The sequence below is a fragment of the Daldinia decipiens genome, assembly GCF_022478715.1.
Source record: "Daldinia decipiens strain CBS 113046 unplaced genomic scaffold F4813scaffold_30, whole genome shotgun sequence".
Lineage (NCBI taxonomy): Eukaryota > Fungi > Ascomycota > Sordariomycetes > Xylariales > Hypoxylaceae > Daldinia > Daldinia decipiens.
This window is the reverse complement of record NW_026054573.1, coordinates 118,437-145,383: the sequence shown is the minus strand read 5'-3', so window position 1 is coordinate 145,383 and position 26,947 is coordinate 118,437. Positions and strand designations below refer to the sequence as shown.

At 48.2% G+C, this 26,947-nt stretch overlaps 9 protein-coding genes across 9 annotated transcripts; 4 read left to right on the top strand and 5 right to left on the bottom strand.

Moving 5' to 3' along the window:
* Window positions 1-1,163: 1,163 nt before the first annotated feature.
* Window positions 1,164-1,862, top strand: F4813DRAFT_391742 (uncharacterized protein; the record flags this gene model as incomplete). Its single annotated transcript, XM_049247199.1, has 1 exon — window positions 1,164-1,862. One exon carries the CDS (start codon window positions 1,164-1,166, stop codon window positions 1,860-1,862), a length of 699 nt encoding a protein of 232 aa, XP_049097285.1.
* Window positions 1,863-2,615: 753 nt separating this feature from the next.
* On the bottom strand, window positions 2,616-5,873 carry F4813DRAFT_179113 (uncharacterized protein). Its single transcript, XM_049239292.1, has 2 exons — window positions 4,563-5,873; window positions 2,616-4,506 (listed from the first exon to the last, which is right to left on the bottom strand). The coding sequence occupies exons 1-2, from the start codon at window positions 5,565-5,567 to the stop codon at window positions 2,782-2,784; spliced, it is 2,730 nt and encodes a 909-aa protein (XP_049097284.1). The 5' UTR covers window positions 5,568-5,873; the 3' UTR covers window positions 2,616-2,781.
* Window positions 5,874-7,971: 2,098 nt separating this feature from the next.
* On the top strand, window positions 7,972-9,278 carry F4813DRAFT_179098 (uncharacterized protein). The gene is made up of 2 exons (XM_049239291.1): window positions 7,972-8,299; window positions 8,362-9,278. The coding sequence occupies exons 1-2, from the start codon at window positions 8,132-8,134 to the stop codon at window positions 9,097-9,099; spliced, it is 906 nt and encodes a 301-aa protein (XP_049097283.1). The 5' UTR covers window positions 7,972-8,131; the 3' UTR covers window positions 9,100-9,278.
* Window positions 9,279-9,604: 326 nt separating this feature from the next.
* Window positions 9,605-10,427, bottom strand: F4813DRAFT_382077 (RNA polymerase II subunit A C-terminal domain phosphatase SSU72; the record flags this gene model as incomplete). Its single annotated transcript, XM_049245755.1, has 2 exons — window positions 9,605-10,262; window positions 10,315-10,427. The coding sequence occupies 2 exons, from the start codon at window positions 10,425-10,427 to the stop codon at window positions 9,605-9,607; spliced, it is 771 nt and encodes a 256-aa protein (XP_049097282.1).
* A 4,223-nt stretch (window positions 10,428-14,650) lies between these two features.
* F4813DRAFT_382076 (uncharacterized protein) lies at window positions 14,651-16,132 on the top strand (the record flags this gene model as incomplete). Its single annotated transcript, XM_049245754.1, has 1 exon — window positions 14,651-16,132. The coding sequence occupies one exon, from the start codon at window positions 14,651-14,653 to the stop codon at window positions 16,130-16,132; it is 1,482 nt and encodes a 493-aa protein (XP_049097281.1).
* Window positions 16,133-17,101: 969 nt separating this feature from the next.
* F4813DRAFT_367502 (glycoside hydrolase family 71 protein) lies at window positions 17,102-18,890 on the bottom strand. Its single transcript, XM_049244186.1, has 5 exons — window positions 18,847-18,890; window positions 18,614-18,792; window positions 17,995-18,550; window positions 17,811-17,938; window positions 17,102-17,724 (listed from the first exon to the last, which is right to left on the bottom strand). Exons 2-5 carry the CDS (start codon window positions 18,713-18,715, stop codon window positions 17,188-17,190), a joined length of 1,323 nt encoding a protein of 440 aa, XP_049097280.1. The 5' UTR covers window positions 18,716-18,792; window positions 18,847-18,890; the 3' UTR covers window positions 17,102-17,187.
* A 632-nt stretch (window positions 18,891-19,522) lies between these two features.
* Window positions 19,523-22,801, bottom strand: F4813DRAFT_367500 (uncharacterized protein). Its single transcript, XM_049244185.1, has 2 exons — window positions 22,754-22,801; window positions 19,523-22,697 (listed from the first exon to the last, which is right to left on the bottom strand). The coding sequence occupies exon 2, from the start codon at window positions 22,583-22,585 to the stop codon at window positions 19,889-19,891; it is 2,697 nt and encodes an 898-aa protein (XP_049097279.1). The 5' UTR covers window positions 22,586-22,697; window positions 22,754-22,801; the 3' UTR covers window positions 19,523-19,888.
* A 132-nt stretch (window positions 22,802-22,933) lies between these two features.
* On the bottom strand, window positions 22,934-24,163 carry F4813DRAFT_367499 (uncharacterized protein). The gene is made up of 2 exons (XM_049244184.1): window positions 23,740-24,163; window positions 22,934-23,664 (listed from the first exon to the last, which is right to left on the bottom strand). The coding sequence occupies exons 1-2, from the start codon at window positions 24,007-24,009 to the stop codon at window positions 23,566-23,568; spliced, it is 369 nt and encodes a 122-aa protein (XP_049097278.1). The 5' UTR covers window positions 24,010-24,163; the 3' UTR covers window positions 22,934-23,565.
* A 246-nt stretch (window positions 24,164-24,409) lies between these two features.
* Window positions 24,410-26,458, top strand: F4813DRAFT_367498 (DAHP synthetase). The gene is made up of 2 exons (XM_049244183.1): window positions 24,410-25,029; window positions 25,098-26,458. The coding sequence occupies exons 1-2, from the start codon at window positions 24,548-24,550 to the stop codon at window positions 26,050-26,052; spliced, it is 1,437 nt and encodes a 478-aa protein (XP_049097277.1). The 5' UTR covers window positions 24,410-24,547; the 3' UTR covers window positions 26,053-26,458.
* The last annotated feature ends 489 nt before the right edge of the window (window positions 26,459-26,947 follow it).

Genomic DNA, 26,947 nt, shown 5'->3' with positions numbered 1-26,947 from the left:
CCTTACTGGCTTCCTGCGAAGCCGATCACCAAACTATAGTTATAGGTAAACATTCTCTCTAGTTATAACTACAACTTCAATACTCCTACTACTCACTCAACAAGCTTCAGCTATAGCGATGCGAGCTGAAATAACTATTAATTTATCAAGTACGAGAGGGACCATATATACAGTTAAACCCCTTTTGTTACAATTAGTTGAGTTCTCCCAGAATTAGCATTCTGCTATTTCATAAAAGACATATACTCATACGTCTAAATAGACTGAAGTTTCATTGCTTCGCGTTACACCTGGACAAGCTCTACCATAGTTAAGAAGCTAGGGTATGTGCCTATGTTTACCTCCAATGCTTTACGTGATTACCTAGTCTAACATATTTTAGTGTTTCAATAGCTTTCGCGCGGTGGCCATCATATATAGAAGGAAACACTACCCTCATCGTCGCCATAAGACAAGAGCAAGATTATTTAGGAAGACACCCGGTACTAGAAAGCCAACAAAGCGCCGCGCGTCGCCCTTATAGGAGTACATACAAAGCAGTCGAGGAAGGGTCAACTAGTTTTGTACAATGGCCATATAACTATTGTATTTAACTTATATATAGACTCCTCACGCGAAATTTTTTTTTTTTACTTGACGATCGGTCCCGTCGACATATATGAAAGTTGGCACTCGGTACTACACTAAATCATATCTATCAAACGTACCCGCCAATAAACGGTGCACTCGCATACCGGGTGTGCTCTGGTCAGCACCACGCCAAGATTATACCCGGCACAAAGGTAAACCTTAAGAGCGAGGACCACCAAATTCTCTAACACATCTACGGCAACAGATATGCGTATAGGGACCAAGCTTTTGGAGCTTAAGCTTTTGCAGAAGCCGGGTCTCGGGCCGAATCCTGGTCTGTTCGTTTGGAAACAAGCTTGCTCCTTTCCCCCTTGACATCATCACGTTTACGTCCCCTTTTCCGCGCAAAGTGAAACAGCGGGAGGCTTTGACGGCAACTCGTTGAGTGTTGAGTACAAAAAGAGCGCCCCTGGAAGAAGTTGACCTGGTCATCTATCCATCTATCTTCCTGTTAAGATTTGCCTATCGGTTTGCCTACCTACCTACCTACCTACCTACCTACCTACGTACATGTCCCCTCCAAACAAAAGGAAATGTCTGCAAAACTGCCCGAAGAGGCATCGCCGGAACCGGAGCCCAGCCCACAGCAGTCATCGTCTCGTTGGTCCCAGATCGAAGATAGGATTCTGAAGCAAGCGGTAGCGCGATATGGCGTGAGCCATTGGGACGACGTTGCAAAGATGGTATGGACGAGGAGGAGCGCCGAGGAGTGCCGGGCACGTTGGGCGGAGCTTGTTCCGATCTTATACCAAGGGTTAGCACGGCGGGAGTCCGCGTTAGAGCAGCGCCGTACGAGGAGCATAACAGTATCAGCAGTTGCGTCGAGCGCGTCGATACCACAGCAAGAGAACGATGAAAGCTCTCAGACTCCGCCTCTCCCCATCCAAGGGCGTCCGGGATCAAAAGGGGAGCTACCTTTAGCCCGAGTGGACGGTAACGCCAAATTCTATACTGAACCCTCTTCACCCTCTTCACCCACCCCTTTAACTTACATGCCGGAATCTCCATCGCCGCCTCTATCATCAGCGTCGGCGCGAAATCGACGGAATACCGAACCAGGACAACGACCCTTCCGTGCTGAGTCAATGTCTCGCGGAAGGAGGGAAGATAGACGGGAGTGGCTTGCACCACATCCGCTTATGCCGGGACGTCCTCGCAGAACGCCGACATCCTCGAGGGATACTTCGGCATTTAAGAGTAAGGATGATACGACTAGTAAATCTAGAGATTAGAAGTTGGCTAGCATTAGGTTATGACTGAAGACGACAATGTTCAACGTTGATACATAAAATAACGAAACATCATGGAAGAGGATATGGTTGTTTTAATGTCCAAATGACAGAGACAGGTCTTTGAAGAAGATGAGATGAAGGCCAGGTACGTTCGAAATAGACCTGTTCATCAATACCTTAAAACCATCTTAGACCATACAATACATTCCTACCCTTCATTCACACAAACTCGTATTCTTATCAACGAAATAAAATTCTGTAGTTAATTGACTCGGTAATCCCATCGAGACCCTCTAATACTGCTCGATATCTATGCTACAATATGCCAGCTTTGTTCTCATCCGTAATCGTCATCTGTTCGCATGACTACCACCCACCACCCCCATGATGGCCCGGCCCAGCCCCGCGCAAGAGAAGCCACTTCAGACTCATCAGTAAAAAAAGACTCGTCAAGTCATCTTGTACGCGGGGGTCGCCCACTACATCTTGCCTCCCCGCCAGTAACACTATTCCCCGTCCATTTGCCACATAAACGAGAACGACAACATTAGTTGTAAAGTAAAAATGAAGAGAGGACACAATTTCCATCCGATTCTAGCTTACTTGCTCCGCGTTGTCGATGAAGAGTGAGGCGTTAATGGGAATCGATTAAAGTTACGTGTGTTTAGGGGAAATGCGCCGTCGTATCGACTCAAACCACCCGTTTCCAGGGTTCCATAAGTATAAATAAAAAATTGAGCTGAACCCAGACAGCTCTATACGATCCGTCAAAGCAAGAACAGCTCATGGGGTATCTCATCGAGGCCTGGTGAGAACAAAAAAAAGAATCGAAAAAAAGCTCGAATAATCAATGAAGACTCTAAAGTCAACGAAATAGATGTAATGATGATGGCGCTAACTTCTTTTGTTTCAGGCGCTTCTACGAGAAATCATCCGCCGTCGGGGACATGACTAGACGGTCAATTCGCTGGACCAACTCTTTCGTTTCGCGTACAATCTCAAAGGCGATAGGTGGTAACGTCTGAGTCCACATGCGCCAGTCCCGGTCATTTTCTCCAAGGCCACGAGCTGCGAGTTCCTTGCCTCGGTCGCCGGCTTCGAGCAGCCGTTGGCGACAGGCAGCCAAGCGGTCGGTCATATCGCCACCGTTGCCGCTTGCTTCTGTCTCAGCAACTACTTTGCCAACAACATCGGTAATCGACGTGATCTCCTCGGATATCTGCTGGATAGATGCATCACCACGGATAGAACCGACTAGACCTTGAATTGTCTGGACCATAATTTCCCTCTGGTCTTCGAGATATATTTTCAGCTCTTCATTCGTATTGTCTCGTTGGCCGTTGGGAGGCGAAGGTAGCTTATTTAGTCCCATGTACGCCATACCGCTGACACCGCCGTTCCTAGAGCCGTATTGATCGCCGGACCCTCGTGGCGAACTCATAGGGCTGTAAGCCGAAGAGTTGGCGCTATCACGCATTCCGGCGCGGAGACCTTGAAACGGCGGGGGCGGCACAAGAGGCGATTCTTGCGATTTCAAGAATGCATCTTGCTGTGTTGTAGTGGTGCGGTTCGAGAAGAACCCGGTCGACTCTACCGGCGTAACCGTGCCATCATCGTCATCTTCTAACTCACCAGCGGGCGTAGCACGTATTTTGGCTGTTCGCAGCAGTTCGACGAGAGCAGCAACAAGATGAGAGGCGGCCGCGTCTAGCAGAGAGACGGGCGAAATTCCTGCTCCGGATGCAAAGTTCTTGGAAGCGGTGATCAAATTGTTGGCCGTGGCGGATACTCGGCTCTTGAGCTTTTGTCGCTGCTGGGCAACTTCTCCATCGCTAGGCCGTGACTCGTCAATGTCCTTCGTGATACGTCGGACACCGACAATAACCGCCTTCATAGAATCGATAACCTTGTCCGGGGTATCCGTTCTCGCCCTTTGCAATAATTCGTCAATGGCGATTTGGAATTTAGTGACGTGCACATCTTTGACGAGACCATTCTCTTCCGTGAAGCCCTTTTCTCGCACGTATTTGGCGACATCCTGCTCGATCGTCAGCCCCATCGACGAGGCACGCATGCTCCTGAGCTGCGTCTTTGTGCGCGCGTAGCGGTTCCGCCACTCTCTGACTTCCTGTTCCAGTTGCTCAACAATCTTCTCCAGCTCGGCCTGCCTCTCCCAGGAGGGGCTGTGCTGCTGCGAGAGAACCTTCATTTCGTCGAGGAACTGCCGGGCCTCGCGTCGGACATTCTCTGTTACTTGCTGCTGCTCTTCGAGAGCCATACGCAACTCTTCGTTTTCTCTCGTGACATCGGAATCTCCTCCGGTACCCCTGCTGTTCTTCTGGGCGCCTTCGATCTCCTCTCTTAGCTTTCGTGTCTCCATGACGTGGTCATCCCTCATCCTCTCGATTTCGTCCCGTAACGAGTCGTTTAGTGTTTGTGCTTCGGCGAGCTTGCTCTCGAGGTCTGTCCGCATGTCTTCCCATTCCTTTTTTTCCAAGTTCGAAGCTGATGTACGGGACCGTTCACCATTCATGAATTGAGCCAGGTCATCGTCTTTCTTCTTGAGTTGGTCTTCCATGCTATCTATCTTGTCCCGAAGCTCTCGTACTTGGTTTTGGTAGTCATCTATTAACCTTTTGTCGACCTGTGAAACACGAGTTAGCAGCTGTGGTACTCCGAACCAGAACTTTCAACACTTGCCTCGGATGCGCCGCCATTTGTGCCGATGCTCCTTTTACTGTCTCGATTTTGCGACCTGAAAGCATCAACTTCTTCGTCGTTCGATCCGACCATGTCATCGTCTTCCTCAACCATCGTACTCTTATTGGGTACAATTGTATTGCTTTGAAATTGTTTTGGGAGCGGTCGATCAAAACCACCGTTCGATAGACCGGGAGACGGCGGTACAGGGTATTCGCCATTGATCCTAGGGGCGGCGGAGCGAATAGAACTCGCATCTGATGGTCTCCGCATACCGTTTGGTCCCCTAGGACCCATGCCGCTTATGGGGGTACCAGCTCGACTCGACGGTAGTCCAGGATTGCTCATCCGGGGGACATCGCCAGCGATAAATCGGGGAATTCGCCTTTCTAATTCGCAGAAGACATCTGTCGCGAGATCCCTAAATCTCGGCGGACCTAGGGTCGATAACTTCTGACGTGCTTGGTTGCGCTTGGGATGGAACATATTTTCGGGTAGCAAGTAAGATGGAGGACCAACATTGGGAGGCGCATTGGGGGGTCTTCGACTATAGGCTTGCCGTCGCATTAACTCGTCGAAGACATCGGTAGATAGCTCGAGAAACTGAACAGACGATAGGCGCAATAACTTGTCGCGTGCCTTGTTAGGGGGTGGACCTGCTCTGCCATCCTTAGAGGTTGAGGTCAGGTACCTCTTGAGGGCGATGTAGTGTTCTCCTAAGACTGCCTCAGTGTTTTCATCGTGGATACTTCTCCCACTCTCGCTCCTAGCATAAGTACTAGAGCGTCCGACCGAAGGCGGCGGCGAGGGACCGCCGACGCTCCTAGGGCCGGGAGGGAAGCCATTCATATTCCCGTTGGAGCTATTGGAGTCCGGAGGGGAGACAGGACCTCGATTGTCAGGATAAGGGCCGTCGCCGTCGTTATTCGGATATTTGGAAATACCGGACCATTCGCTTCCAGCGCCTACAGAGACAGGTGAAAGCGGCGCATTTCGGGTATTCATGGCGAGTGTAATTTTGGTATACGGAATTAGCGGCCGCTGTCATCAACGATCGAGGGCGGAAGGAAGAGAATGCGCGCGCCACACGAAAAAAGGAGGAATTGAGGCGGCGGCAGATGTCTCAAGTCCAGCCCAGCCTAGTCAGATCTGATCCAATCTAGCTAGCTTCCTCCTTGATTCCTTGATTCCTTGATTGATTCTCAGCTTTCGGCTTTCGACCCAATCGAATACCAGTCTCGAATTTGGGGGGTTTGCTGTACTACGGCAATTCAACTTTTCAGCAATTCTCTATCCCTTCCCTGTTCCGAGATCAAAGACGGGATCTTGGAAATGCAGGGAAATAATTGAGAAAAGTATAAAAAGAAATAAAAAGAGGGACAGCGTTGTAATGGATATAACAAAGACCGACACTCCGACAATTTCTTGTCTGACGGTGGGGATGGAGACGTAACCCAGGCTTAGTTTAACTGAGCAGTTGGTCTAAAGCGGAAGGCAATCTTAAGTGCGACAAGCAACGAGGCGCAATTAGGTAGACTGTAATAAGTCTCTTGCGGTCGGCGTTTGTGGTGGGAACCTAGACTAGCTATAGCTTCATTCCACGTGCTAATAGGCCCTATGGGAATGGAAAAGAAATTGATTGAAGCAAGGGAGAAGAGCCTCTCGATAACGAACGAGTTTGCAAGAAAGCAAAATGAAAAAGTAAAAGGTGACCCCCGTGTATCAACCAGAACAAAGAGAACGTATGTTAATAGTGGCTCAGGGCGTCTCAAATTCTCTACGCGGAGAAAAAGATTATGTTCCAGGGACTCCTGCAGGTACAACGGATACGGCTCATGCACAAAAGAGTACCTGGATATTCGCGTGAAGGAGGGAAAGCGAATGGTGAATGGTGAATGGTGAATGGTAAATGGCAATACACTTTAAAAAAAAATTGGTGGTGGCAATTGAGTGAAACCTCAAAAAGTGCCCAGGTGTGGTTGAAGCAGATGGGGAAGGACAAGGGGCGACAGGGGGGGCTTGACCAATCGAGAAAGGGGGCGGGGACGTATTTAGGACGTTTAAGGTATTTGACCCGGGTGGTTCCTGACTAAACGTTGGCTAGATGGTGACTTAGGCCGTGGCTAGTATCTAGGTACATTCATGGATCTACGTACGCGCGATGCTTGGTATCGTACACTAGTACCTAGGTAGGTACATATAAGGCAGGTATACATTAAAGATTCTATAGAATATAGCTTAAAGCATGCCTCATTTTATTCACCATACTTAGGTGAACTGATTTCATACAATGTACAGGAAAATCGTGAATAATCCGTATTAAATAGGTAGGTAGGTATATATGTAAGTAAGTAGATATACGTAAATGCATTGTATAATATCCTTATGTTGTATGTATGCTGAAATAAGCTTTTGTCGATCTTAGGTCCATGTACATTACATTGATATTCCTGTTAATAATGCAACAGCGTCCATATGTATATATCTTACATAACCCATTGTACAATACATAAATGCATTCTCCCGTACTTTTTCAGGGGCTGCGTACTCAAGGGTGTATAAGGGATACATTGTTCACATGTACACATTTTTAAGATGAAAATAATGCTGCGCCGTCCACTTTAAATTCTTTACTGTTTTGATCCTAGATGATGCTAAGGATTGCGATTGGAATTCTAGAAGTCCGTCCGCTTTCCCCTTTCGTCTTATGAGAAAAATGAAAAGAGATCGTTGGGCACGGCCTCATGAGTCTCGACTGCCACCAGTGAGATGGGAAGATCGAGAGCAGGAAGATCGACGGTTCGCCTTCCCCAATGACGATACACTTCGTGGGGTTCTTGACAATTTTAGATTTCCCCATCGGCCGGAAAGAAATATATGGATTTCTCTTCATTCCGTATTCTGTTAGTATAACGGGCCCAAATGTACGGAATATCACGCGGTATCTTTAAGTCAATACATACATTAGGTATGCATACCTCTTTATACAGGTGATTGATTGGTTTTCATTCTCCGGCGGTTGACATGCTAGGTTTAAACGGCTCCGGTCATCTCCCGTCGCGCGCGCTTCGTACTCAAATTCCATTAAATAAAAGCGACCATTGGAAAATTCGATTGGTTTAATTACCGAAACAAAGCATACAGCTCGACAACTCAAGGACAGGATATTTCATATTGTTCATCTCATACATACAATGTGTTCTCTATGTAGATTCCTTTTTAACTTACATTGCTTTCCTATCAGTCTGTCACTGCTTTAAATCATGATGAGGCCTAAATTGAGTTATCAGTTACTTCAATGAGTCGGGGCTATTTAATCTACAGGTTACTTTTTAGCATCGTATTCATAGATCGTTGTGGAGAGGTGCTTGGTGTTTGTTAGCTGGCTATTGGCCGCATCGACGCATTCGTCATAATAAAAAAAATTGTGCAGAGTAATGTAGCGGTCTGTTTCCTAGCCTTAGATTGTGCGAGCCGAAAAAAAAACATCCTTAATAAGATATTTCGGGGGGGGAACAATTGTCTACTTTCTGCATCTGAGATTAGATGCTATCACGACGAGGAACACAATGTCGTTCCTTAATGTTTTAGTCCCGGTGGGAACCTTGACAAGCCTCGTCGAGGATATCTGTAAACAAATCGATGTCGGCCGTCTTGAAGTCACAGATGTCCCATCTAAAAAGAGACCAACGTCCGAGTTAAGCCAGCTCATTGCTCTTCTCGGGCAGAAGTTAAACGTATGCGCACCATCCCTCAATATAACTAATACCCGTTACTTAACTAATAAGATTGTATCAAGAGGAGCTTCAAATCCCACACATTAATCATGATGGACTCTCTTGAAGACTTCTACTTAGACGAAGTAGAGGGCGAAAAGTGTATCTTCTGCATAAGAAGAAATCAATCTGGACCGGCAATTTGGACGGATATGGTTAGGGAGTGTCGCATCGAAGAAAACAACGTCTCTCTCATCGAGGAGGGTTATCTCCACGCTGAAGGTGACGATGGTGGGATTTATCTCATATTGTGGCCTCTGAAGGGGCCAGAGGAAAACCTCCCGGCGCAGGGGCCTCCAGAGCGACGAGATAATAGACAATTGGTAGCTCCGCAAGCACAGCATGATATTTCGGATAAAACTATAGAGATCGACAAGGCACGAGAAACCATTACATTAGAAGATTGCAGGAAACAATTAGCTTTATGGGAGAAGCTAGATAAAGAGATCAGGAACCAACGGAAAAGAGGCAGGGACTTAATGGCAGACTCGGCCCCTGAGGATGCTATTGGGGTTTACGACGAAGCCGAAGAAAACCAGGGAGATATGACACGAGAGGGGATAGCGGAACTCGAAAGACGAGTGAGATTTCTAATTCAAGGAGCATCGAAGAAGACTGGGCTGGCAGCACGAAATTCTATTGGCGGAGCTGTTGGTGTCTATGGGAATCGGGAAAGGGGCATACGGCCAGATGGTATTGCTGAGGTGATACCTATAGAGCATCAGAGCAACAAGAGACGGAAAATAAGAAATACTATGTGAAGAGGAAAGTGTATATGTAGGTACCTACCTATATTACCAAATTTCGGGCTATGGTTATATCGATGTAAGTTTAAGGTATAATCTTCTTGTCTATCGTTCATGTATAAAAGCTTTCTTGCTGCCATCTTGAGGCTATGAGAATATTAGCATGAGACTCGTCATCATTCAATAATATCATGGCAATAGAATACTCAAAAAGTTCTAGTTTAGATACAAAGTATATTGATGAGAAATTTCGCTTTACAAGAACGGAGTCGGATTGTTACCGGTGGCATAATCACATATAACTAGAAGAGCACATAATTAGAAGAGATGATAATCTCTGGTCATAACTGAGATATTATTCATCCATTAGTCCATTGAATATGCCGTTTCCATATCCCTCCGCAGACGTCTAAAAGCAACCAGATATTTATCTGTCTGGTTACGGTTGTTCACGCAAAATGAAATCATCCGATTCCTGGGTATCACTGCAAAAAAGAAAAACCAAAACAAATCTCCCATCTTAAAACCAAGCCAACGTCCACGTCGCTGGCAGATTTGGCCACCTCTCTTGCCACTCCCCGATGATCTCTGGTACTCGTTCATCAAAAGAGGCTCTGCTAGCTGCACTCGCCATATCGAACGCGGCAGGTCCTATAGACTCGCGCTCCTCCTTCGCAGCATTATTTAACGAGTCGGCAAGGTCGAGAATGCCTCGTCCGCCGATAGAAGCCTCCTCGTGGTTATCCTTGATATCGACGTTGATAACATGAACGGGCCTGTTTAGAGGGGATCCTCTATTCAGAAGGTCGTCAATGACGGCATCCCAGCATCTCTCTTCGCAGGTGATTACTACATCTACCACGCCGCCTTCTGTCCCTTCGCTTCCTCGGTCCGAGGCGTGCTCGGTTCTAGGAATACCTATCTGCCAATCTTGCCATCGCTCCGGACCCCACTTCACTTGTCTATTTCTACCGAGCATATTGAGCAGGCCGTTGGCTGTATATAACCGGGGATCTTTCTCGTGGAGTTCCTTATACATGGCGTCATATGACACCTTATTGAATTGGTAGACATTGGGTTGTGTTATTGAAGGTCCGGGTAGTCGAACTAGAGATCCTGTACCAAAGGAGATGACTGGGTAGTGAGCCTGTGACAACCGAAGATGAGCTTCCATTGATCTTTATCGTGTTAGCACTTTTGATATGACTGTAACCAAGAGGAGCCTCATACCTGTTCTGGTTGCTGGCACAGACTGTGCAGAACTTCAGCTTGAATCCCCCCGGGTCCTCCCGCTCACCGTTAGCCGGGGGAGCGGGTGCGGATGTTCCATTGGTTGCCTCCATCTTGTTTCGCCCAAGGTCGCGTTCAGCTCAATTCCACGAGTTAAGCCGATAGCAATGGCATTCGCATGCTCGTCGAGAATCGGAGATCAAGTCGCACCAAATCTATGATTGTGTCAATTTCAATATCATTCCCACAATTATAAAATAAGGTTGAGGGAATATTTCTCAATTAGATCAGAAAATGTTGCGTAAGGTAATAATCGAATGTCACCATAGAAAAATCAGACAGCTCCAATATCAAATTTCATCATAACGAGAAATGTACTACGCGTGTAGCAAATGAACGATCTAGATGATTTACTTACCGTTAACGTGGAGGTTTACGCGGCTTGCTGAAGAATACAACTCTCTCGTTGAGTCGGCCGTGCCAAAAGGCTGGTGATCAAAAGCAGTGATTGGTTTGATGTTTAATTTTGATGTTCAATCAAGAAAATGTTGGTGACATCAAATAGTGCAATGTGAAAACAAAGTGGCCCGGATGCGCTTGCCCGGTGCATAAGTCATTCGGTATATTCATTAATCCGTGCTAGATAGTAAAGCCGGCCCGAGTAGTCCAGGTGGAACCGATTTGATGGCGGGGCTGGTTAACCGCTTGGTCAGCCGCTTATGTAAATTAAGTACTTAGCCATACGTACATGTAACTACCTCTAGAAAGTACTTTTATATAATTTGCTATTAACAGTTTGAGGGCTTAATTAAAGTTTCTTTAGATCGACCAACCCGTACATATGTTAACTGCTATATTGTAAGTATATCTGGTCAGTTCCGGCTTAAAGCATTTGCTTTACAAACAGCAACTACGTGTATCTTGTATATGTACAACCTTTGCAGTTGGCGTCTCTTGGGGTTGGACAACGCAGACGCAGAAAACATGAAACAAACGACAGAATGACCTTTTAACAACTGCGGTGGGGAAGCTATTGTCCAATAAGATGATCGTATTAGATGCAGCTTCGACTCCACTTCTGTAGGGTCGGCGCCCGACATAGCATAGTAGCATATGTAGCAGTCCAGCAAAGTCGAACAGGTTGGAAGGGATGTTACCAGAAATAGAAACACCATCTCCAATTCTCCCTCCCGTTCGATGCAACATCCGATCCAACCAGGACTTAGCAAGTCCGGATCGGTTTATAGACGCTGGGTAAGATTTCAAACATGCTGTTGGGGGGACTTGGAATCTATCTGTTTGTCTTGATGTTTTACTAGTACCCAACTAACTACCTACATGGTCTTGCTATGTAAAATATTATACGTTCTGTAGCCTACTCTCCTCTTCGTCACGAAGTATACATGTATGTAACGTCCTTTTGTTTGCTGGGATATGCGTGTAATCTGGTTCACAAGCTCCTAACAAATCCCTACCGCCTTCGTTTCTCTTCTGACTTACATTGCATTGTGTCCCTCGACGAAACAGGAATTTGTTGCGAGCATTCTTATCATAATTCCTAACATCAGACCGCTTTTTCGCAGGCTAAAGGTTCTATATGCACGTTGAGAGTACAGACCTACATGTCCAAGCAGTAGGCGACGACGGATTGAGGCATCGGCTACGGGTCACGTGTGCGGCACGAATCAACCATGCCGCCTTTGTTTCACCATTGACTAGATGCATGGTTCTTCGGGCTGTCTATCGCATTCGACAACCATGTCCGCAGGATTATATGCGGTGTTACTGCAAGGCGTGAGCGCTAGAGAAGCACCACAAAGCAGCCTATATACGGATTCGGCAGCGCACCTAGCTGTAAAATCTTCTAATAAATAGCTCTATAAGTCTGCGTTATAGCGTTCCTAACAAAACATTACCATAATAGGGGGGAGAGTATTCTAACCTAGTATGTACCTATTGAGCTAACGATGGGTTCAACTAGTGTACACCATATTACCTAGGGAGCAGTCTCTGGGGGTAGTCTCTGGGCCGCGGGACCGTGCCCAAAGTATGTACCTAGATGAAAGTGTTATTGGGCTGCAAGAGGCCACAGCGAATGCAACTTGATTGCAGTCGAACGGAGTTGATGTTACGCCCTTATGCGGAACATTACAGTCAATATTACGGGACGCAATAGACTATACTGCTTTCTTCTTCTTCCTTGTTAGTATAGGAATAGAAGGTCAATTATTTGCATATAGATATATTGTTGTAGTTTGTTTCCATTGAAGGCAATTGTTAGTGTATAGACCTACATGTAAGCAAGCATTTAAAAAGACTATAAACAATTCTGAAAACATGCTTAGTTAACGTTAGTTAAACAGTTTACACTTTTGTGGCGGTATAAAGTACCTACAAACAGAGCCTACCTACCTACATGTATGTTGTTAGGTCGTTTGCTATTAGGCATTATTGGTGTACCTGTATATCTTGGGAATAAATGCGTTACCGCTTGCTTAGTAGGACCATTATAGTTCTTACCTGGCGCATATGCGTACGCATATGTGTATAAGGATAATACCGGCTGAGTATATTACTCGTCTACCCATAACTATTTAAAGTAAAAACGGACAAGAAGAACGGAGTAAGTAAATAAGAAAATAGAAAAAAAAATAAAAGGCAACCTTCAACGAGATTAAATACAGCATACGTATTTCTCGATTTATAAATATTGATTCATTACCTACCTACACTATCCCTATACAAGTACATAGGCGACTCGGTCACTCGGGTTCAATGTTACTCGGTCGGCAAGCAACCGCCGGCGCTATTTCAGGTATGCGCCGCTCCTTCACAGGTAGACCCCGCTGAGTGGTTACCAAGGGCAAAGAGCCGCTAAAGTACAGGGTCCAGCCAGTAGGATCTCTGTATGTATTGTACCACGCGCTTAATTGAGGCCAATTCCGGCCATCTTTGGGATCAAAGCTCTTCTAAGAAAAAAAGCATTTACTACGCTGTTAACTGCAGTGTGTATGTGAGTTTGCGCATAAAATTATGCTTGAACCTTTGCTGTGCTCTATTATTATTTATTTTATTTTTTGCTTGCATATGTTAGGTTGTTCTGTGGCAATTCTTTGTTGTGTTTGTCTCCGTTCTAAGGGAGGTATGTACTTACCTGACATAATGATACATAGGTAGTACGGTAACTTCGTATTGTACAGTCAGTACAGTACCTACCTACCTCCGCTAAGCAGGCAACCAGTCCTAGGCTATTCCACTAGAATTATTTCACACTCCTCCTGCCCTGTTAGTTCGCTCAATTCTCAATTGAACCTAGAAGTCCTTGAACTTTAAACCTTGGTCCTCAAACCTTGGACCCTCCCGCTGCTGCGGTACACTACCTCTCTTTTGCATCTCCACTCCGATACCTTTTTTACACCCTTCACCAAATGCACCAAATCACCAAATCTCCACAGTTCGTCCCTACAATACCCTCCCCATACCTTGAACCTTACCTTATTACCAATAATTTCCTACCCTTTCTACCCTCCTGTCGACCCTAGTCATCTTCGCAAGGCTCTTAGGGCTACAGCTTTGAATTCGAACTCGGGTTCGCGAGTCTTCTTTCTAACACAACGTCGCTTGCGCCAGCGCCCTCAATTTTCTTCGCGATACACTCTTTTTCTTCACCACCTCGCTCTCTTCCTGCAGACATTGACGCTACAAACCCCACTTAATTCGACGACGAGACGTGATATAATATTGCGCTAAGCTGCCAATATCAGTTACCTCCCCGTTCCTCGCATCCTAGTCCCTATTTGGACTCATGATAGGTCCAACTAGCTTCTTTGAAGACGTAGCCGAAAACTTGCACGCCTTTGTTGTCGCCCCGTCGTGAAGAAGTTGTTTCGAATTGGGATATCCTATAAGATTTAGACATTGCTAATACTATCGTTCTTCCCGACTTATCTGATTTTCCCCGTTGAGGACCATTCGAGATCGCGGAACAACTTGCGGGTCGAGTTTGTTGGGCGGCATTCACACCGTGTGTGGATGTATACGCCTGTGTAGTCTGGTTGCTGTGCAGTCCAGCTGTTCAAGAGACCGCACACATTGCAAACGTTGTCACGTATCGCGTGATACTTCGACATAAGATATCTTCTCTTCTGGGTACGCATATGAAGACTACCTCGGTCTCCCTTCCTCGATGACCGCAATCATGTCCTCATCGTACTCATCCCCAGCCGTTTCGCCTCCAGCAGTTCCGCCGCAACAGCATACTACGAATCCGAACCACCCGGCCTTAACGCCATTAATAACCTCCCCACCCGCGCGCCGATCAGCCGTACCGCGACCGATGTCCCACGCTTCCAAAAACCGACTGTCGCAGTACTCGACGGGCTCCGTCCCGTCGCGGTCTCGGCCAGGTTCCTTCCTCTTCCCTGTCTTCCACTCCAGTCTATCATATACCACCGTTCGAGACTTCGCCTACCCGCCCACACATCCGATGCACTATGGCCCCCCGCCGGAGCCTTCGAGACCGCCCTCCGGCATGACCACCCCCGCCAGCGAGACGAGACGACTTTCGGACCCGCCCGCCTCGTGGGAAAGCAAGATCGGTTGGGATTGGACGTCAGACGGTGGACTCGGGAAGGGTGGTGAGCTTGCCCCGATCCATTTCGGCGACGGGCCCCCTTGGAGCGAGGACGAAGACCTGCAGAGCCCTGTCGTTAGCTCGCGACATCGAAAGCACAAGTCTACCTCTGCTGTTACGGGGCATCATAAGGGCCGGGGCTCGAGGGATGGCGGCGCGTCTTCCTCGATACTTAGTGCGGGGAGCCTAGACTCTAGTAGGGGTTACTACGTCGGAACGAGTGGTAACGGGAGCGAAAGGTACTACGTAAGCCAGGGCACCGAGGCTAACGGTCCGGGCGGAGAATATGTGACGTATCCGCCGGATCAAGGCCGGCATTCTATCAATGCGTATCAGCCGTCGTCAGATCAGCCGCCACGAAATTATGCCGAGAACGATACCGGATATAGGTCCGAGTCCGACGCCTCAAGCACTGGCTCATCTCCAGGTCATCATCCATATGACGAGTCTAGGTATTCGAGAGATTATCAATTCACCATCACCTCACCAGACGAGGAAATGCACGGCAAGGCCGTTGCGCTATTCGATTTCGAAAGGGAGAACGAGAACGAACTGCCTCTGGTCGAAGGCCAAATTATTTGGGTGTCATATAGGCACGGCCAAGGATGGCTCGTTGCGGAGGACCCCAAGACCCAGGAAAGCGGACTGGTACCGGAAGAGTACGTTCGACTCCTTCGGGATATCGAAGGCGGCATGACAAGCCTGACTGGGCAGCTCGACACCGGCCTAGGAACCTCTAACGACGCCGACACCCCAACGCAAGCCGAGCCCAGCGGGCAAGCATCCCTACCCCAGACTACACACGCCACACAACCGGGGCCTGCTTCAGCTTCAGCGGGGAATAACCCAACGAACGGTTATCACCAACCGATCGTCTCGACCTTCTCGACCTCTAGCAAGGATCTAGATCCCTATCCCCAGCATCTATTGGGCCAGCACGGGCAGGCCCCTCCGCAGGTCGTACACTACCACGGCCAACGCGGGGGCAGTCAAGCCAACACGCCTACGGCTCAGAATTCCTTCGGTGATATGCCACTGAGCCGTACCAGTCAAGATGCCAAACGCAATAGTTCAAATTCTAGAAAGTCGCAGACGCTCGATGTTCTACCCCACTCAAAACTGAAGTCTCCAGATCACGAGTCGGACTCTGAGGATGAGAACCCACAGAAGTCGGAAAACCAGTAATAGAGTCGTTTCGAATGTAGATCGATAAATAAGATCTATGCCGAGATATCAAAAACATGGAATCGAAAATCGATTCGCCTAGAGAAACTGGATTCTCTATATAGTCGCAACCACATCTAGTTTTACTGCGATAGTTACCGTCGCGACCGTCCTCAGCGGGAAATGGCGGTTTCCGCATAACTCACGTCGCTTGTACGGAGCTACAGACTGTGACGACCACACCCGTCGTTTGCGATCACCTATTGACTTTTCGAGGTCGATGCGCTGGAGCTGCATGCGAATGAATATGACAGGATTCTATTGAGCCTGCATCGGTGTATTTACTCGCGTGGCGTATGCCGCATCGTGAGAACGGGGAGATACAGAATAAGAGATACGTGATCACATGATGATCCTATCAAGAAGATAGCTGAATGAGAAAAATAACGATCAAAGTAAACGCTTAAATACTTGACCGTGACTAATAAGGGGAAATATTTTAGACTTGGCGATGCTTGATCTAGTGTAATCTCATGTCGTCTATATTAATTAGAAGTGCCTCATTGTTTTGTTTATATTAGTACATTGAGTCTTTGCTCAAACCAATTAACCTAGACGTTTAAACGGGTATTAATTTACCAGGTTTACAAAGTCTTTTAATAAATATTAATTATTACCGCGACTGTGTTTCTGACTTGAAACATACCTACCTACCTACCTACCTAGGTATTAATCTGTAGTTATAGGTATTGTACCTAGGTTAGGTAGGTAGTTTAGGTACATATGCAACAATCAAGCCTTTATATTTACACCTGGACATATGCAGCGCGGTCAAGACGAAACTTCAAATCAAACATAAACTACAAAGCGCATGCTATGCCCCTAGAGCAAGCGCCCAGTAATATTGGGCTGACTGTTTTGTATTAATAACGAAACGAAGAAAATAATCTAAAAACCCATAGGATTACAAGGCTAACCAATACCCCCCCCTTTTCCTTTTCCTTTTCCTTTTCCTTTCTCAAACTTAGGTTAGGCTAGGTACCTAACCTAGGTAGGTAGGTAGGTAGGTATGCATTCTACTGCAAGCCAGCAACATAGTAGTTATAGTTGCAGAATCCATTCGCGGCATCGTTGGATACATCGACGGCGCTGCTCGCCGACGCAACGACGCGCCCGCCACCGTCGATAAGCTCCATCTTCTGCGGGCCCGTGGTCATGCCCACGACCGAGTTGTAGTTCAGGCCCGCGCGCACCGGCTGCGTCGCCAGGACCTGTCCGCCGCTGGACACGCGCACGCTAAAGCCGCTGCTGCTGTCCGCCGGGAGGACCACGGCGTAGTTCACGGCGTCGACGGCCGCGCCGGACCCCCGCGGCTTGTCCCCGCTGCACGTGGTCAGCACGCCCCGGTACCATAGGGCGCCTGCGAAAGCCCCGCTGCGCGGCTTCATGGCGCTGACGTCGGTGGCGCCGGCCTTGAAGGCGTCGACGAAGGAGGCGAGGAGCGGCTGCCATCCGTCGTGCGGCATTGCGTCCGAGTTGCCGTACTGTAGGATTTCTTCGGTCAGGCCCTCGGCCCAGCACGGGCCGATGTAGTGGCTCTCGCCGGCGTCGTTCTGTAGACCGGGGGGGGTATGGGTTAGTTGGGTTGATCTCCGATATAGATAGGTACGTAGAGTTCGGGAGATGTGCTGCTGCTTACCCAAGTGATGACCTCGGTGAATTCGGGAGAGACGGAAAGGATTTGCTCCATGCGCTCGGGCAGGTTGGTCTCGCCGCCTCGGTACCAGGAGTCGCCGCAGCAGTGTTTGTATTGAAGCGAAGATAGACCTGTGGTTTGTTAATGTTATCATATCCCGGTGCAACTCTGCCTGGAGGAGCCTTACCCATCACATAGGCCTTGCCGGCGGCATCTGCGGCCGACTTGACCGCCTGGTCCCTCACCGAAGACACGTTCGCGGGCGTTTCCGAAGTCTCGGGCCAGGCCGTCTCCCAGCTGAACACGCCGTCGATGGCATCGCCCCAGCTCTGGAAGAAAGCTGTGGGGTTGTTGTAGTAGTTGCCGTCAGCCTCTGGGTTGGGAATGAGATAGACGTTGTTGGTGTTCTTGAAGTTTCTCCACGTATCGGGACCAATGTTGCCCCCGCTGTAAGAGGAGACGACTGGTAAGTCGTTAGGCCCGTACTTGAGGTGGGCGGGATGGTCCTTGAACTGGCTGAACAGAGCCTGGTGTTGGCTGATATCGCCGTTGCCGTAGAAGTCGAAGCTGAAGAAGAGCTTGAACGACTTGTCCCCCGCGTAGTCGAATAGCTGCTGCACGGTGTTCTTTGCCCAGTCAGCCCCGGGGTTTCCCACATTCAAGGCAAAGGCATCAAAGCCAACGTTGATAGCACCGTCGATATCCTGCTGCGCGTGGGCGGTTTGCGGATCCACAGACCCAACCTTAGGTACACACAGTTAGAGCTTGGCTAAGAAACAGGTTGTACTGCAAGAGCGTTTTTTTACCATATAGTGAGCAAATACGAGCTTGCTTTCCACGACGGATCGTGTTATGAACGCGGAACCGGCAAGCAGTAACGCCAGCGCCGAGTTGATTCTTCCGTACATGGTGGTCGATACAACAGATTGTTGAAAGGTAGAACGAAGGGAAATTAGAACGTGGGACGAGTCATGTTCTAAGGAGTCTAAGGAGGCGTTTTTAGTGACTTATATACATACATACCTACCTACCTACTTACCTACATATCCAGAGAATTACATGTGTCCTAGTCCTACGTACCATTCTGAAAAGCAACTATGATAAAAATACCCTGACCTACTTGATGAAACCACAGCTCGGCATATCTCGCGTGTCGGCAGTATGCGATATATTGCTAGAAGCGCGGCATCACTAAGCGGCCTAGCCCCGTACGGCGATTTCTACGCGGTAGACAGGGCTCCAAGCTGACTGGTGGCTATTCCTATACCATAGACGGACGCAGTGCGGGCCTTTCCCGCGTACAGGTATGTTTCGCGATAGGGGAAGCACCAAGCAGCCACCAGGATGCGATTAGGTATCATCGCGTGTAACGACTTGGATCATCCTTTAGCCCCCATCCCTCCTTCTCGGCAACATGACTCGCATCTATCTATGTATGGGAAAATACGAGAAATGCAATCGATTCGAGGTAGGTATAGCTTAATTTTATATTTATTCTAAGACAGGATCATTTTCGGTTTTTTGGATGGCCGTCATGAGGTTTGGAGAAATGAATCCAATATTCCAGGCTCGAATATTCCATGCTTTGATAGACTGCGAAGACTTCTCCCTATTTGGCAGGACAATATCAAAAATGGCAGTACTTTAATATGCTATTATTTCAAAAGAGAAAAGACTAAGGTTATAAGATAGCATTTCAATGATAGAAATAGGAAGTTGTCGTTTCTTGAGAACCGGGATCGATCGACATTTTATAAATCCTACGCGATGAAAGGAATCAACATCTCCACCACTCTCACTCAGCTCATCTGAACTATTTCATCTTCGTCTTCAAACTTCTGACGTGAGTTATTATTATTAGTAAATGCTATACCCCACAACTTGACAATAAGCCCTTGCATTAGTCTTTTTTTGAGGTGAGATATAGTGAGATCAAGGCTCAGGCCAAGCATCGCAGCAATTAATACACCGAGCACCTTACTCGGGAAATCCAAAGCTCGTATTTGTGGAAGGATCCAAGGGTATCTCAGAAAATTCAAACCCTCATAAACGTCTTGCTACGTTAAAACATCCCAGCATCCTTATTCGCCACCGTCTTCTTCAGTAAACATCTCACCACGCCATCCGTATATTCTAGCAAGTCTTCTGCCGTATATCCTCGCCACAAGAGACGTTATATTCGCGCCAGGGCCCGGCTCGTGGAACTGGATGGCGCGCGTATATCCTTGGCCTCGATCTAGTAATGTAAGTCTAGGGGTGAAGTGCCAGTTCGATCCGCCCAGCTCCTCGATCTCGAAACCGACGTGGTGCATGGCGTAGAGGAAGTCTTCCCATGAAATTTTCCCCTGTGATGAGGTCTTGGCGGGGGATGGCACGTTGAAGAGCGTTGCGAAGACTTTTCTTGCGCGTTCGTCAACTTTCAACGAGGGCTGCTGCTGTTCCTGTAGTGGCTGAAAGCTTGGTTGGGTTTCAGGAACACTCGCTACAGCGTCGTCAGATGAAGCCTTATCAGACGGCTCGACCCACGGACGTGTCCGCTCAGGCTCTTTGCCAAGTACATCCTTTACGCGTCCAGTCCAGAGCCCAGCTTGTTGGAGTTGGGTTATTACCTCATTCCAGAAGGCATCTAGAGTTTTCTCGGCTGCTTGCACGGCCTCGACGGTAGTCTTGTTAAGGGGTTCGTCGATGGGATATCTCATTCTGGTCAGCATAGCGCCGAGCTTTCCCGCACTACTAGGCAATTCAAGCTTATATAAGGGACCCAGGGCCTTAGCCGTATGCTTGAACTCGTCGGATATTTGCCTCCGCGCGCCCTTGTCTTTTATTGAAGTCTCGAACGCTGTTGCCCACGGTTGAAAGAGATCTATCTGGCGTATACTTTCGGCCATGACGAAAATATCGGAAAATTGCTCTGCCACAAAGGGCGTAAAGAACTTCCGGCCTTCCGGATCGTGGGCGATACGCTCTACCTCTTGGACGCACGAGTTGACTCCAATGCTTTTCAGGTTGGTCGGATCGGCCATCATGTGCAGCACCCAAAGATAAACAGCTTCTATTGGGTTCGGCTCGGTGCTACCAGTTGTGATGCTCAGCTTTGCGTCCGGGCTTTCGGGTACGTTCAGCCGGTATAGGGGCTGGATGGGTGGTGACCAGCGCGCCCACCTATTGACTGCGGGAAGAAGCTCTTTCAGGAAATGGTCTAGATGGTGCCGCAGCGAGCGGAATGCTATTTCTAAGCCAAGCGGTAAGTCATCTTCTGGTTGTGTATCTGCCTCGGCACGATCGAAAAGCTCGTCTTTTAGTAAGGCGAGGCGGTTGACTAGTTCGTACACGTAGCTCCAAGTCTCGACCACGGGCAAGTAGTAACTTAGCATAGAACGGACGGTAGAGATTAGCACTTCTTCACGGCCATCCTCAGTTGCTACAGACGGGTAGATATTGCCGTTGACGTCAAGGATATGCTCGGGACGGTGTTGGTACAGCTCCAAGAGGCTAGAGGCGAAAAACCCAGGATCTTCACGTAATGCCCATAGGGTATCTTCGACTTGAGATAGCTTGGCGCCGATTAGACTCTGAAGCCTTCTCATATCAAGCTTTGCAGGTACGTGGTAAATAGACTCATATTGAGAAAATATGAGAGAGGTAGCAACATCGCCTTTGTACTTGGCGATCGAGACACGGGGCTTCGGCTCGACTTGACTCTGCTTGTCTTCCAGGTCCGTGTCGTGAAGGATTATCTTGCATGTATCGAGCAAGAATCGGTACAGGCGGTCCTGTATCTCAAGGATCCAGAGTCCTTCGCCAGGGCTCACATCACGACGGCGCTGTAATTGCTGATGTGCATCAGGGTCATCTTCCCAGGAGACCAACTCTCCGTAAGTATCAGGACTATCTCTACCCATAAATCTCATATTCCACCCGTTCAGAAATGGAGGTATGCGCAAAGAACCGGACCTGATACCAAACACGAGCGGTTCGAGTTCGGCGAAGGCAAATGTCGACGGCGGATTTCTACCGCGAGCGTTAAGCAAGAGTAAGAATGGCTCCGTCTTGCCGAGATCCTCGAGGTTGATATTGGGCCACAAGAAATGGGGCCGCTTCGAGACATTAGTGATGTTGCCCTCATTACATACGAGCCCGACGCATTGGTGTTTTAGGTGCGTCAAGTCAGGACGATGCTCAAGAGCCATCGGCGGTGATAAACCCCAAGCTTGGTTCAATACATCCCGTCTCTCAGCCTCGGATTCATTTTCCCAGCGTCCTTGAATAGATGATTCGTAGCGTTCGATAATACTCTGCAGCTCATAGAAGTTCTTCCAGATACGAGCGATCATGGGCTCTGCGAACTTCCGCACTTCATCCACGCTAATTTTCCGAGGCGTCTGATAGGCGATCATCGCATCGTGAAACATGCCGTGGGAATAGGTCTGTTCGTGTATGAGGCCTTGGTCTTTCTTATTTTGTATTTCTTGCGATATTAACTCATAAGCCAGAGTGGCGTTGTCACCAGTCATTTGCACGATACGCTGCATTTCGTCATTCATCCCGTCGTAAAGCTCAAAGTCGATATTGCCCTCTAGCTCGTCCTCCCATTCGGGAGAATAATCATATCGAGCCATCTCGGGTTCCCCGCCCAGACGACAGTCTCCTAGAGTATATAGACAACCTATCTGTAGCAGTCCCCATGAGCTCTTGGTGGGTCGCTGGAAGAGTGATGGAGAGAAGATGATACCTGTGAGAATAAACGAATACAACAAGCGGTGCGGATTAGTATCCATGTAATACAATTTAGAATTTTTATAAAGGTAGCAACAATTTCTCGTTTATAAAATATACCTACTCTGTAAGATAGTCCAAGTGGCTTCACTGTCAATTATCGTTCCTAAAACTCTTTTTGGTATAAATAGTCACGTGATGCGTATAATCTAGGGATCGAGACAACATACATTGATAATATAGACTTCATCGTATATTTCGATTTAAGGATCATGAAGCGAAGAAGAGTATGAATTATATGAGATTCAGGATTTAGGCCTGTCGTGTTCATTGCTTAGGCCATTTCTAGGCAGCAACCGGGTTATTTCACGACCAATATTGTTCAGGGGCTTGTATTTCAGCGAGGCTGAGAAGTCTAGAGTTAAGGGGCTAAATAGAGGTAATATATAGGTTTGTATATCGACAGCAAGAACTATTTATAGAATTATATCACTTAGTTACCTTATAGATACTTCACGATACCTGGAGTCCGCTATATTGATCATCAGTTGGCTATTCTCTAACACCATGTTGTCATAGTTAGGTAGGTAGTGATGGGCGGGAAGGCGTTCGGGGTTTTTCTTTTTTTCTTTTTTCTTTCATATTTCGTCTCATTTAATCAACCGGACAATAACCCCGATGATGATCATCTGCCATTCGGTGTCCAGCCCCTATATCCGGTAGATAGCTAAGAACCTTACCGGGGTGCGTGACTCGGGGGTTCTCTTCCAAGGCGGACATTTTGGCCGCATGCTGTAATCTTATTATCAGATACCCTCCTTTCCCTTTACTCTTCGGCGTTAAATATCAAATACTCATACGCCTTATTCGTAGATATGAGGAAGGCTTAGCATAGTCAGGTATCTATCATCTTTCCAATTTCGCGCTTCTCTTCATCCTCTCGCTAGGTATATCCATTTTCTCTATCACGTTCCCAAAACCATGACGCCTCTCATACGACAATATGCTAGAAGGAATCTTGTCCCTCTATCCGCAATCCTCTTCACGTAGCGATAAAGGCCTTCATAGCCAAGACTGCGTCGCCGTCGTGCGCCTTAAGCAACTCGGTAGCCTTTGCTTTGGTCAGATCGAGCTCGTCGACCTACAATCGTATTCCAACTTGTTAGCATTGCGCTACGCCTATGCCACACTCCTGGCCTAATGAACGGGAACGTACCAACAACAAAACGTCAGCAGGGTCGACCTTGACCTTCTTGGCGTCCTTCGCGGCACCGGTGGAGGGGCCACTCCCAAGGCTCTGCATCGCTTTGCTTACAGCCTCCTGGTCGACAGCGTTCGACGAGCCAGCATCGTCTCCGCGGGTGTCGAGGCTCGCCATAGCGGCAGCAGCCTTCCGATCCTCGGCTGACTTGGCGGTAGTCTGGACCTCATCTTCGACGTCTCCGGATGCGCCCTCTTGTGGATTTTTCGGTTGAGGCTCTGCCATTTTGATTTGCTTGTTTCGTGCTGTAGTAATGTAACTAAGTGTATGAGGGATACTTGGTGTAGTTTTTATTTTTATGTTGCATGAATATTTTAAGAGGTAGGTACATAAATTTGGAACGGAGGCTCAGTAAAATGCGGGGGAGCTTTGAGCTTCGAGCTCCCACCAAACTATGTACCTTAGTTAGGTTAGGTACTTATATATATGCAACATGCAACATGCAACATGCAACATGCAATATGCAATATGCAAATCGGCAGTATACCTGACTCTACATCTACATACATACTATGGTAAGCAAAAACCCTGAAGCTACTGCAGGTGCATGTGCAGGGATCCCTTGCGCTCTATTAAAAATTATTCCCAATCAAGTAATAAATAATTGTTTATTCCGTAGGTTAAAGGTTAGTGGCATCTTTTCTTTTTATTTACATAGTCCCGCCCTCGACTCATCACATTCATCTTCAATAGGTATCTTTTATCTTCTTAAGATTATAGAGTCAACTAGCAATTCATTCAATTCGTGAAGAGACAGATAAACATGGCTTCTCCTTCAGAATGGACTCCCTCGTCGTGGCGGTCCAAGCCAATCAAGCAGCAGGCCGTATACCCCGACCCGGCGGCCGTGCGCCGCGCAACCTCCGAGCTGAGCCGGCTCCCGCCCGTGGTTCATCCGCAAGAGATCGCCCGGCTCAAGGCTAGCTTGCGTGATGTTGCGCGCGGCGAGGCTTTCTTGCTGCAAGGTGGTGATTGCGCCGAGCTGTTTGACTACTGCCGCGCCGACGCCATTGAGTCTAAGATCAAACTCCTACTACAGATGAGTCTCGTGCTCATATGGGGTGCCGACAAGCGTGTCGTCCGTATAGGTCGTATGGCCGGCCAGTACGCTAAGCCCCGGTCGAGTCCGACTGAGAAGATCGTCGACGAGAACGGAGAGACTAAAGAAGTTCCCTCGTTCCGCGGCGATATCCTAAATGGCTACCACCTCGAAGAGCGTGATTTGGATCCCCAGAGGCTTGTTAAGTATAGCTCATGTTCTCACCCCTTTCCATCAAGTACTTAGCTTACGCCGCCACTTTTAACCTCCTTAGAGCTTATCACCACTCGGCTGCAACGCTCAACTACGTGCGAGCCGCCATCGCGGCGGGCATAGCAGACTTACACCGTCCTCTGAACTGGACTCTAGGCCACGTTAAGGACCCGCAGCTCAAGGCAAAGTATACCGAGGCCGTGCGTTTCCTGCAGGACATGCTGCGCTTCATGCACACCATCGGCGCCGACCGCAGCCCCAAGCTCGACACCGTCGATTTGTACTCTAGCCACGAGGGTCTGCTACTCGAGTACGAGGAGAGCCTTACCCGGCTGATGGAAAAGCCCATACTCCCCGGCGACGAAGAGGCGGCCCCCGAATCAACAACGGGGGAGCCGCAGATGGAGTATTACGACACCTCGGCGCACTTCCTCTGGATAGGCGATCGAACGCGCCAGATCGACGGCGCACACGTCGAGTTTTTCCGAGGCATTGCAAATCCCATTGGGATCAAAGTAGGCCCCACGACACCGACGTCGGACCTGCTCGCACTTCTACGAACGCTTAATCCGTCGTGCGAGGTGGGCAAGGTAACCCTAATCACGCGGTACGGCGCAGCAAAGGTGCGCGAGCTGCTACCAGGCCACATCCGTGCGGTCGAGGGGTCCGAGTATCGCGGAGCATGTATCTGGCAGTGCGACCCGATGCACGGCAACACGCGGTCGACAGCGTCGGGCATCAAGACGCGGCGGTTCGGGGACATCTTCGACGAGCTGCGCGAGACGCTAAGCGTTCATCGTGAGGAGGGCAGCTACCTCGGCGGCGTGCACCTGGAACTAACCGGCGATGCCGTAACCGAGTGCGTTGGCGGTAGCGAGGGCCTCGACGAGGACGATCTGTCTACCAACTACACCAGTTTCTGCGATCCCCGCCTCAACGAGAAACAAGCCCTCGAGCTCGCCTTCCTGGTGGCGGACTCGTTCCGCCAAGGGAGGAAGGACATTCTTCACCATTAGAGGTAGTGAACATGGAATAGCTCTCTTGCTACCTATTATATGTACCTTCGAGTCAGATACCTACCTGGGTTGCTAGTTAGGTACTTAGCCGCTATTCGTAGACGAGAACACGGAAGATGGGGAATCGAAATAGAAAGATGATATTAAAGCACATAAATAAGGACACGGCATGGCATAGGAAAACATCCTTGGTGGGGCCATGGGGAATGACAGGATTTTATTTATGAAGGGAAGAGCTAGAAAAGATAACCGCCTACTCGTCGTTTCAAGCGAGGAATACGAATACAGAAAAGTCCATCGTTTTGTTGAAATACCTTATAGATGAGATAACTACCTAGCTATATTCCTACCTTAGATACTCAAGGTAGAGGTGAACAAGGTGCCTCTGTATATATGTAAGTGACCGATTGTTTTTAATTTACTTCTAACTTAAACAAGTCAATACCCATCGTATTCGTTAATAGGTAGCTTACCACAGCAATCCCTAATGATATAGTAGAATATTAATTTATTACGAAGCGAAGCTATCGTGAATTATTAGATACTCTACCCTAAGAGGCGCGTGGAGACGGCAAAATCGACATACCGCACCACACACCATAAATAACTAACACGGTGCCCCTTATGTGCGCATATAGCACGGGTACCTCAGGTAAGTAAGTTACTAGCTACATGTAACATGTAGACATTAAGCTAAGTAGATCATTCAACCCCAATGCATAAAAGTCCGTTGAAGCAGCCGATATGCACGCCTTTTTGCCCACAGTAGACCTGTCTCATCCACCAACGCCTACCCAAGCCGGGGAGCTTATCCCTCCGAAGTGAAATGCGTCATTACCGCCCCCGTGCCAACACCCATCCCCAGCCTATCCAGCCCAGTCCTGTTCCTCTTTTA

Excerpts from the sequence above, each read along its gene's own strand:
- F4813DRAFT_179098 (XM_049239291.1), top strand. The coding sequence starts at position 8,132 with ATGTCGTTCCTTAATGTTTTAGTCCCGGTGGGAACCTTGACAAGCCTC. Across the intron at positions 8,300-8,361 it reads TTCTCGGGCAGAAGTTAAAC|AGGAGCTTCAAATCCCACAC; the intron begins GTATGCGCACCA and ends GATTGTATCAAG.
- F4813DRAFT_367500 (XM_049244185.1), bottom strand. The coding sequence starts at position 22,585 with ATGGATACTAATCCGCACCGCTTGTTGTATTCGTTTATTCTCACAGGT.
- F4813DRAFT_367502 (XM_049244186.1), bottom strand. The coding sequence starts at position 18,715 with ATGTACGGAAGAATCAACTCGGCGCTGGCGTTACTGCTTGCCGGTTCC. Across the intron at positions 18,551-18,613 it reads TCGTATTTGCTCACTATATG|GTTGGGTCTGTGGATCCGCA; the intron begins GTAAAAAAACGC and ends TGTGTACCTAAG. Across the intron at positions 17,725-17,810 it reads TCACCGAGGTCATCACTTGG|AACGACGCCGGCGAGAGCCA; the intron begins GTAAGCAGCAGC and ends CCCGGTCTACAG.
- F4813DRAFT_367498 (XM_049244183.1), top strand. The coding sequence starts at position 24,548 with ATGGCTTCTCCTTCAGAATGGACTCCCTCGTCGTGGCGGTCCAAGCCA. Across the intron at positions 25,030-25,097 it reads GATCCCCAGAGGCTTGTTAA|AGCTTATCACCACTCGGCTG; the intron begins GTATAGCTCATG and ends TAACCTCCTTAG.
- F4813DRAFT_367499 (XM_049244184.1), bottom strand. The coding sequence starts at position 24,009 with ATGGCAGAGCCTCAACCGAAAAATCCACAAGAGGGCGCATCCGGAGAC. Across the intron at positions 23,665-23,739 it reads CTGCTGACGTTTTGTTGTTG|GTCGACGAGCTCGATCTGAC; the intron begins GTACGTTCCCGT and ends ATACGATTGTAG.
- F4813DRAFT_179113 (XM_049239292.1), bottom strand. The coding sequence starts at position 5,567 with ATGAATACCCGAAATGCGCCGCTTTCACCTGTCTCTGTAGGCGCTGGA. Across the intron at positions 4,507-4,562 it reads CAAATGGCGGCGCATCCGAG|GTCGACAAAAGGTTAATAGA; the intron begins GCAAGTGTTGAA and ends CGTGTTTCACAG.